This window comes from Corvus hawaiiensis, chromosome Z (assembly GCF_020740725.1).
Source record: "Corvus hawaiiensis isolate bCorHaw1 chromosome Z, bCorHaw1.pri.cur, whole genome shotgun sequence".
Taxonomy (NCBI): Eukaryota; Metazoa; Chordata; class Aves; order Passeriformes; family Corvidae; genus Corvus; species Corvus hawaiiensis.
The window spans coordinates 6,079,931-6,090,549 of NC_063255.1; the positions used below are offsets into that span (position 1 = coordinate 6,079,931).

Below are 10,619 nucleotides of genomic sequence, written 5' to 3' on the forward strand. Positions count from 1 at the left end.
AGCTATATTATTTTCATACTCTATCACTGCACTGGGGGAACACCTGTCAGAGCCATCCATCCATCCTGACCATGTAAGTATGCATTAAATTCAAAAAAATAGAGTTCTGTGTCTTTGGGGACCAAATATGGGATCCTATAACTACCACAACTGCAAGCCTTTCTTCCTGCCAGCCCCAAGGAGCTTACGCTGAACAGGCAGGGAGGGAACAGACCTTGGCACCACTCCAGAAGGAACTAAAATCTAGCACAGCCTGTGTGACCACTGCCCTAAACACCCTCCTTTTTTTTGGGAGATCTTTCTGGGAAAACATATGATTGCCTTAAGCTCTTGGTAGTCTGCCTGCTTTTTAATTAGTAGATCAGTTCAAATGAAACAGCAAAAGAATTTAGGTCTTTGGAAATGTTGCCAAGCTTCAAACAAAGAAAATTAAAATACATGAATTATAGCAGAAACAAGTGCTTTGCACTAGCTCTGCAATGATTTAAGGAGAACAAATGGTATCATACCTGTGTGTAAGGACAATCTATGACAATAAAATCCTGCAAAGGAAGTGACACACTGAAACTGCATGGCAGCATCAGAGCAAATGTTCAATTTTATACCTAGTTCAACTTTATGTGTTTTATACTTTATTTGTTAAGGATGCCTATGCTAGAAACTCTAGAAAAGAATACTTTACTGGAAACAGAACAAGTGCCCTGGAGAATAGGGGATGTGTGGAAAACAAAAGCAGAGAATGCAGAGACCCATATGGGGTGGTGAGAAAAGGCTGGTGTGGAACTGAAATTTAAGAGGATAAGTTAGGGAATAAGCCAAGAAGAGAAAGAAGACTTAGTCAATCAATAAAGACTAAATTGCAGTAGGATTAGCAATAGTTTCTCAAGACAAGTCACAAAGGATCATGAGGAACTTTGTGTAAAAGCCCCAATTTTAATAACACATTTTCTATATGGTGATGTTCTAGAAGGAAGCTGCTTATATATGTTGATACATATATCCAGTGAAGATGCTATTCAATGAACACGTTAGTTTGTCCCATCTTTAAGTAGAATACACTTCTTTTAGGAAAGACTGCCATAACCTCTCCTCAGCAGCTGAGGGCACTCCATGACCAGCTAAATGAAAAACATAGTTCTACCAAAACCTAAGCTGAGGCAGGAGAACTATTAGCTAACCTGATAGCAGAAAGCAAATGATGAGGCCAGCCAGGTAAAAGGTCAGGGCTGCCTGCCAAACCAGTCTGGGCTGCCACCTGAGCCCAGTAGGAATTGTGTCTTCACCTGTAGGAGCTGAATTTACTGAATTGGCTCAGATTAGCATACTGGGGAGGCAAAATTATATTAGTGGCACCAAATATTCAGAAAGTTCAGTTGAGAGTCAGTCTGGAGCCACGTAGATGGTGTTGGTCCTGATTTCATATAAAGCTTTTGTTTCCCTGGCAAAATCATGGCCATGAACACAATGACAAAACTCTGTAGTATTCATGAAGTTTGACATCCAGGATTTAACTTTTTTTTGTTAAATTTGGAAATTTAAGGCTCTGAACACCTTACTTTCAGAATGTTAGGGTAAGAACAAGCAGTTCCTGAACAAACCTTCTTCCCACAAGCCTGGTTAATCAGGCAGTTTCTGACTCTGTCAAATTCCCATTCCTCATCTGAACTACAGATTTATGCACACCCAGTCTTCCCAGACCCTCGGTAATTTGGCTTTTATGAACAGCTCTATACTTGTGTCAAAACGGAGTTGCAGGAATAAGTAATTACTTTTTTTCTAGAGACAGAAGGCATGCCTGAGGCCTGAGTTTGGGCTAGGTTTGCCCTGTTTCTTGGCAGGGAAAATGTAATGCTGCATACTGATTTGGCTACAGAGCTGCTGCTATCTTAGCCAGCTTGCAAATAAGCTTCGCATGCAGTCTCCAGGTACACTTGAGCATTCTGCTACTGTAACTTGGAAGAAAAAGTGGGAGATTACAGAGCGCAGGCTAGGATGGCTTTCCCTTGCAAGATGTAAGAAGGTCAGTTTCAAACATTTACTGTAATGTTATTTTATCCAAGAGAGAACCTTTAGAAGAAAGCAAGTTTGCTTTGTAAAACCTCACAATAAATAGTATGTTAAACTTGGCACCTTGAGATAAGTATTAGGTAAATGTTCCCTATGCAAAAGTGAGAGAATTGATCTTCAAGTAACTGCTGCATGGGACAGTCCAGCAGCTTCACGGCCTTTTGCAACTCAGAAGGAACACAGCTTAAATACCTTGTTTCAGCAAAGTAGGTGAGAAGAAATACTGCCAGTCCTGCTTACCAGAACACTTTGTGTACTTAGCTTTAACCATGTGCTTTTGTCCTCTTAAAGTCAAGCTTAACAATCTTCCCTAAACCTTTACCAGACAAAGCTTACTTTTCTTACATTTGCTTTTTACCATGTGCAGTACCACTTCTTTCCAGCGGAGGGAAAACGTGTACTTCTATTCTGCCTATTTTCCCCTTTCCCCATAAGCCTTTCAGCGCAGCAGACCAAAGCAATGTACTGACACTAAACAAAGCATACAGAAATCACGTTTATATTAAGTAACTTATTTTGCAAAAGCAGGTACTAATTTGGAGAAAGGTAAAGTTATGTGAGGGTAAGAATATTTGTCTAGGAAGTCAATGCTTGTAAGACTAAGGGCTGAGGGGGCACACGACTGAACAGTGTCTGTGTATACCAATTTTTCCTTCTTATTTTTACCTCTACCCCTATGGTTAATAACTAGTAACACTAATGTGACTTGACGAGTCTTTGGAGAGTGAGTTAGGAAGGCACCTGAATGCAGCAGCATATGCCCATTAAAAAACTGCAGACGGGCAGAAGAAGAGTGTACACAATACAGTATATTTAACACTTGAGCACTGTTACCTTCCTAATGCAATACCTATGGAGAGAAACAAGTAAACAAATATTGTTGTTCCACACTTCTGGTGGTTTTGGCTGGGGGACTTTGTGTGTTAAGGCATGCATCCTGCTGTTGACAGTCTAAAATAAGTATATTCTGTTATTTTAAGATGTGAAGTGAGAGATTTTCAGGGACTGACACTGAAATAACTTACACAGTTACATGCTCTGAAAGTTGCTCCTACTAAATCAACTAGTCTTTGATTTTTACCAGCAATGAAAGTATTCTGTCTGCCAACAAGAAAATATTACTTCAGAAATGTGTAACACTCTAAGAAAATAATGAATTTTGGCACTTTTGCATCTTCAGAATGGAGAAATGCAAAACTGTTTCACATTTCAATATTTTTCTCCCAGACCATGCTCACTCTTTAACAATTGTCTGTACACAAGCACTTAGATCAGAGGTCCTATACTACAATTGCCTTCCAACTTGATTTATTTGCTGCTTATGAAGAGATTTTAGAGCTGACTCTTGTCAGACAACTGTGGGGGGTGTCCCTAGGCATGGGCTCTCCTTACAAAGTGAGGGACAGGGTAGCCCCTTAGAAGTGGGGCATTCACACCAGTGATTTGCACCATCTGAACAAGCCCATGGGCCTCAGCTCCATGCTGGCCCCGTCTCTCCGCTGTGGTGGAGCTGCTTTGGCATAGGCGGGACAAACTCCTTCCCTTCCTCGCATGCAACAACAGGCACGCTGCTCCTACAGGCTACAGCTCGGATCGTCCATCGCCAACCCACACTGCCCCGCACGCAGCAATCCTCGAGTGAGGAAAACACATCTTAGGCTGAAGCTCTCTTTGTCGAGCTCCCACACAGGACTGTAGCGGCCGGAGGAGCCTCTGTCGCTGCAGGAGGACAAGAGAGTGGTTCAGCCCCGTCCGCTCCGCCGCTCCGCTCCGGCCACACGGCTGGGGAAAGGAGGGCAGAACAGGCCAGCCCAGCGCTGCCCAACACCCCTCCGTCCGTCTCTAGGTGGGGCGGGGAGGGGCCCAGCCAAGCCGGGCGGGAGGAGTGGAGTCCGGGCGGGGACCGCCCCTCAGCCGTGGGGGCGGAGCCGCCACCCGCTATATAAGAGGCGACCGGGGGCGCTGCCCGGCGTCGAGACCGGAGCGGGTGGGGTGTGCGGGGTGCCTGGAGCGAGGCCGAGAAGGACAGGCAGGACGGAGCCGGCGGGGTGCGGTGATGGAGCTGCTACGGACTATCGCCCACCCATCGGGCGGCGGCGGTGCCAAGTGCTGCGAGGCAGCGGCGGGCAGAGCGGGCGGCGGCGAGTCGCGCAGGAAGAAGGCGGAGGAGCCGCCGCACCAGCAGCCGCACCAGCACGGCCACCCCGCCGCCGAGGTCTCCCGGGTTATAACCGACCCCACGACGGGGAAGCGCTACTGCCGCGGCAAGGTGCTCGGAAAGGTAATGGCCGCGGCGAGCCCCGTGCCCTCCCGAGGCGACGGCCGGTGTGCCCGGCTCGCCGCCCTTCTCGGCGGGGCGATCGGCGGGCGCTGCCCCTGCGGGGCTGCGTTCCCCCGGAGAGCGGAGTGCGCCGCGCTGCCGCCCGCGACCTGCCCTGCGCCGCCCGGGCCAGGTGCGATAGGTCCGAGCGCCCTTCCTGCCCCGCAGTCGTGCCTTCGGCTCGGGCGAGCCCGCGGGAACGACTTGGATGGTGCATGCGGGGAGTGGGGAGCGCGAGCCTTCTGACAGACGATGAACCCAGAACCTGTTCTTAGAAAATTGCCCTTTGCTGAGGAAGTTGCGCTTCTTGACTAATACATGAGCTGGTGAATGACTAAGTGCGGGACTGCATTTTATACCCGCTCTAATTGCATTTTTTGTCCTGTGTCTCTCTAGGGTGGATTTGCCAAGTGTTACGAGATGACAGATTTGACATCAAATAAAGTTTATGCTGCAAAAATCATTCCTCACAGCAGAGTAGCAAAACCTCATCAAAGGGAGAAGGTATGTATGCATGAATGGTTTTGGTTTTTTTTTTCTTCTTCTCAAACTCTTTGTGTGCTGGATTGCCTAGCCCTTTTCCTGAAATGGTTCTGACAGAGCTGTCTGCTCAACCTTGTGGAAGTAAGGCTAACAACACCTTTTTTCTTTCCCACTATCTTGTCTTTTCAGATTGATAAAGAGATTGAGCTGCACAGAATGCTTAATCATAGACATGTTGTGCAGTTTTACCACTACTTTGAAGACAGAGAGAATATTTACATTCTTCTGGAATACTGCAGTAGAAGGGTGAGCATCAACTGGGAGAAATCCAGTATTTACTTACCTGGAATCTGCAACTAATTTATGTGTCTGATGTGTAAAAGGTATTTTTGTGGCTTTAGTTGTTGTTTCTCTATGTACTCATTTACTTTTGCTTAGGTGAATCTTGTGCAAGAATGGTCAGTGACATTTCTGCCTTTGTTCTTCCTCTGCAGTCAATGGCTCACATCTTAAAAGCAAGGAAGGTATTGACAGAACCAGAAGTACGATACTACCTCAGGCAAATTGTGTCAGGGCTAAAGTATCTTCATGAACAGGAAATCTTGCACAGGGATCTTAAACTAGGTAAGTTCTCCAGATCACCAACTTCAAAACACACTCCTCCAGCCCTGTCAGTATTGTACCACTTTATCCTTGTATGGCGACAGCTTGTTTAGTAGAATCAGCTTAGTCTATCTTTACAGTGGAAACTCATAGTGCTTAAGGGATGACATTAAACATTCCTAATTAAAAAAAAAAAATCTTGGCTAGCTTCTGGCTTTGAACAAAGTATGACTCAGCACCTGTGGCAAATGCATTCCTGTCTTGCCAGAGATGGCCTAACTGGAATTTCTTTGTCTGCCAGGTAACTTCTTCATCAATGAGAACATGGAACTGAAACTGGGTGACTTTGGCTTGGCAGCTAGGCTGGAACCGCTGGAGCACAGGAGGAGGTAGGAGCATTAAAAATGTATAGTCTAGTAGTAAATGAAACCAAATTGATATGAAACTGAGAAGTCATGTTCTACAGCAAAAGCCAATACTGCTGATAGTGCTTCTCCTGTATCATGAAGACAAAATGAAAAAACATCTATGTTATCAAAGTTCCTACAGCTCTTCTTTAGGTGTCTCAAATTCTTGTCTGAACTTGAGAGGAAAACCTGACCCATGAAAAATAGCTCCTATCCCTTTCTGTTTGAAATACTGACCAGCTCTATGGTGTTTTTGATTTTTCAGAACAATATGTGGCACACCAAATTACCTCTCTCCAGAAGTCCTCAACAAACAAGGGCACGGCTGTGAATCTGATATATGGGCCTTAGGCTGTGTAATGTAAGTACTTCACTGCCTTTGAAATATAATATGTCTATCACTGATGTAGGCTTTTGAGGGTTCAAAGGGGATGCAGTACTGCATCTATCTACAGCCCTTTGTGCATGTGTAGCTCAAATGCAGAACTGCTTAGTGTTGGGAGATAGATAAAGCCTTTTTTTGTAGTTGTACACACAAGTACAGAGAGTGTGTAAAATAAAAGTTTTCCTTTGCCTTTGAACAGGTATACAATGCTGTTGGGAAGACCCCCATTTGAGACTACAAATCTTAAAGAAACATACAGATGTATAAGGGAAGCAAGATACAGCCTGCCTTCATCTCTCTTGGCACCTGCAAAACACTTAATAGCTAGCATGTTGTCAAAAAACCCTGAAGATCGGCCCAGTTTAGATGAAATAATTCGACATGAATTTTTCATACAGGTTTGTAGTGTCTACTATCACTATTGTAGTGGGAAAAAATCCACACAAAAATGCCCTCTGTGGTCTAAAAACTTCTTGTATTGCATTTCCACAGGGCTTTACACCTGATAGACTTTCTGCAAGCTGTTGTCACACTGTCCCTGATTTCCATTTATCAAGTCCTGCTAAAAATTTCTTCAAAAAAGCAGCTGCTGCTCTCTTTGGGGGTAAAAAGGATAAGGCCAGATACTTCGACACACACAGTAAGTTTCAAGCCTTGCTACAGTCCGCCTTTGTCTGTTGCATCTGTGTCGTATTAGTGTACACTTGTAAGATGGCAGCAGAACACTTACATTTGTGCTTCCCTGGGTTGGTTTTGTCCTCTTTCTTGAGAAGTATAGATGGTAGCCTGCCCACCTATGCCAGCTTTCATACGTGAATGCTTCTTACAGCATCCATATCTATACTGGTCATCTGTTAGTTTGTAATATCTACTGAAATTTAGTCTCATAAGTGATTTGTATATAATGGCATCACTGCTCTGGGAGACTATGGCAGGCTTAGAAGAAGCTACTGGAGAGACACAATGTGTTTTCTGCAGCTAACTTGTTATGCTTTCTATAGTTGAATAGCACTTCCAGATTGAGTTAAGTATTTTTTTCCTGTATTGCAGACAGGCTAGCTAAAGAAGATGAAGAAATCTACAAGCTCAGGCATGATTTGAAGAAGACATCGATAACCCAGCAGGCCCCCAAACACAAGACAGATGAGGTATATGCAAGTGCAGTTCAATTTAAATCCAGCAACAGTTGGGTGGAGTAGCTTTAATTAAATTATATTTGACTTGGCTATCAGAACTGGGGCTGTACACAGCATAATCAAGCTTAAATGATTAGCAGAGTTGCTTTAAGATGGCTTAACCAAGCATCACCAAGGTATGGTAGCCTTTGTAGGGAGACTATAAATTTTGGCTTTTGAGTAATTATAGTATCTGCCTAGACTCCACTGTTGCCTGTGTGTTAACTTGTCTGCCAGGTGCTATTTCTCAATATTGCAAATACAGGGCTTCAGTTCATGATTAACTAGGGCATTTTAAAAGAATAAATTGCTGAAATCTATCTCTTACCATTTGGTGTTCAGACCTGCACACAGCTGCTCCCTTGCTAGGTCAGGAGAGCAGAGAACTGATTAATAGCCTGTGAGATGCAAATTGAAGATCTGAAGAATGGAAAGACCTGGTGTGCTGCTCTAAGCTCAGTCTACCAGCAGCTCTTTGTACTTTGTGCTCTTTGTACATGAATACCAGTTTGCCTAGAATTTATCATTTGTTGAGAAACAGGAGAGCCATGCAAAACTTATGTATAAGCCTTGTCTTGTGTTGTGTTTGATGTTTATGTCTGACATCTCTTCTAGGAGATTCAGCCTCTTATCACAACAGTGGCAAAGCCGGGAGCATTGCCAGAAACTAAGCAGATTGGAGACTCCATTCGGATGATAGTCAGAGGAACTTTGGGAAGCTGCAGCAGTAGCAGTGAATGTAAGTGCAGCAAAATGTAATCTCTAAGTCTGAATCCCACCTTTATTTTCTTCATATCTTAAAAGCTTGAAACAAACATCTGCTTTTATCCTCTCATTTCTTGATGTTGTAAAATCCAATATTTTTGGAAGATTTAAATTAGAAAGTCATTAAGGCTAAATTTCTTAATCTAGGTAACTGAAAGGTTTAGAATGAAAATCTGCTCTCTCTCTCTGGTCTTGTCAGTCTAATAATCCTTCCTTTTCAGGTTTGGAAGACAGTACCATGGGAAGCGTTGCTGATACAGTTGCAAGAGTATTGAGAGGATGTCTGGAGAACATGCCAGAAGCAGACAGCAATCCCAAAGAACTGCTGTCAGCATCCTTCCAGTGGGTTACAAAATGGGTGGACTACTCCAACAAGTATGGCTTTGGGTACCAGCTGTCAGATCACACTGTTGGTGTCCTCTTCAACAATGGGGCGCATATGAGCCTTCTGCCAGACAAAAAGTAAGAATCATTACAAAGCCAACAACTCACTAAGGCAGTTTAAACATGAAATATGTTTCTCATCACTAACCTTATTTTCTTTTTTTCTCTTTCAGGACAGTGCACTACTATGCTGAGCTTGGCCAATGCTCTGTCTTCTCAGCCACAGAGGCTCCTGAGCAGTTCATTAGCCAAGTAACAGTACTGAAGTATTTCTCTCACTATATGGAGGAGAATCTCATGGATGTAAGTTCAGCACCTTCAGGGTCTTGAGCTGTAAAAATAAACTAAATGTGAACTGAGTGCTTAATATAGTCTGTTCCCTTTCCTAGGGAGGAGACTTGCCCAGCCTAACAGATGTACGCAGGCCCAGGCTTTACCTCTTACAGTGGCTCAAATCTGATAAAGCATTAATGATGCTCTTCAATGACGGCACGTTTCAAGTAAGTGTGGTAGCATCACCAGAGGAAATGTCTTAAAATACTTTATTGCAATAAAACTAGCTAAGTCTCAGAAACTAAGAGGAGAAAGTAGACAAACAGCAACTCACTTCTCTTTTACAGGTGAACTTCTATCATGATCACACAAAAGTCATAATTTGCAATCAGAGTGAGGAGTATCTCCTTACCTACATAAATGAAGACAGGATATCCACAACGTTTCGTCTGACAACTCTTCTGGTTTCTGGATGTTCATTGGAACTTAAACACAGAATGGAATATGCTCTGAACATGCTGCTGCAGCGATGTAACTGAAGGAACTGACTCTGTTAAACCAAATGGACTCTCTTGCTCACTGTGAATCTGCAGTGGAGATGGTGGAGCAACTAGTATGTTGATGATGGATGTGTGGTGGTACGAAAATGTGACTGTCCTAGTGTGCTGGGCACACATCTATTAGAAGCCTAAATCTACTGTTGGACTAAAATGTTGTGACAAGGAGTTCCTCGGATCATAGTTTTCCTTGCTTCATGTGTGTTAAAGATATATTTGACTTGAACTCGGAGCGGAATGTGTCTGCTTGCTCTGTAAGAGAGCACCTCTGATGGAGTTAAACTGTGAATACAGATCTGGAAAGGGAGGGATGGGAGAGCTCCGTTGTTGGGGATAATTGTAACAAGCAGCTTCTGGTTGCTTAACTGTGAACTATGGCCATACTGTTTTTTTCCTTATTTTTCAAAAATACCCACACTTGTGGCTGGCAAAGTGCATTCCTTGTTAATTTTTTTTAATTTATTACAGCCTAAAGTGAAGTATTTATTACATTTTTTTTTGACCTTGGCATTTTAAATATAAATCTGTTGGCAATAAAGAGAATGGAAATCTGAAACATCATTCCCTACTTTTTCTCCAGTATAATTCAACATGCTGTACTTTGCACTACAAAATGTCTTGCAGGTCTTCTTTATGCTATTTTTAAAAAGTCTGGTACAGGCCTGGATCTGAATGGCAGGCAGGTTTGTCTGTGTCTATGCCCACTTGCAGTCACGAACACCAACATGGCTGTTGTTAATTCTAGCTGCAATCCTAAAACAACTGCTGATGGAGCCTACAGATTAATGACGTAGGCCTTGACACTTAGTTATTATCTTAAGGGCTTAAACCAAAAGTATGGATCTCTTCAAGATCCTGCATCACAAAATTGGTGTTTTACACTGACTGAAAGGAACTCCTTACTTCTGGATAATACTTAGGGGACTGTAGAATAAGGAGCTGTGTAAGCTCTCCTCTTGTTGTGGTAGCATTGCTCTTATCAAGGGCCTGAGTATCCTGATACCTCAACAGCAGACTGACTTGATCATACCTATCACTCCCCCTCTACTGTCCTTTTTGTGTCTTTCTACCATTGGTTAAATGGTAACTCCAGTAAAGTAAAATCAAAAGGGTGAAAAAATTAAAGGGTGACTTAGTGTCAACTTTGGACTTACTCTGCCCAACTGATAACAATGAGCAACCACCAGCCTTACTAAGACT

At 43.4% G+C, this 10,619-nt stretch overlaps 1 protein-coding gene across 1 annotated transcript; it reads left to right on the top strand.

Moving 5' to 3' along the window:
* Positions 1-4,034: 4,034 nt before the first annotated feature.
* PLK2 (polo like kinase 2) lies at positions 4,035-9,975 on the top strand. Its single transcript, XM_048292187.1, has 14 exons — positions 4,035-4,348; positions 4,784-4,891; positions 5,060-5,176; positions 5,365-5,494; positions 5,775-5,862; positions 6,146-6,241; positions 6,465-6,663; positions 6,758-6,905; positions 7,316-7,413; positions 8,056-8,179; positions 8,427-8,667; positions 8,763-8,892; positions 8,979-9,089; positions 9,210-9,975. Exons 1-14 carry the CDS (start codon positions 4,124-4,126, stop codon positions 9,399-9,401), a joined length of 2,007 nt encoding a protein of 668 aa, XP_048148144.1. The 5' UTR covers positions 4,035-4,123; the 3' UTR covers positions 9,402-9,975.
* The last annotated feature ends 644 nt before the right edge of the window (positions 9,976-10,619 follow it).

Bases quoted from the DNA above. Each gene is read 5' to 3' on its own strand.
- PLK2 (XM_048292187.1), top strand. From the start codon at position 4,124: ATGGAGCTGCTACGGACTATCGCCCACCCATCGGGCGGCGGCGGTGCC. The intron at 8,180-8,426 runs GTAAGTGCAGCA...CTTCCTTTTCAG, and splicing joins CTGCAGCAGTAGCAGTGAAT to GTTTGGAAGACAGTACCATG. The intron at 8,668-8,762 runs GTAAGAATCATT...TTTCTCTTTCAG, and splicing joins AGCCTTCTGCCAGACAAAAA to GACAGTGCACTACTATGCTG.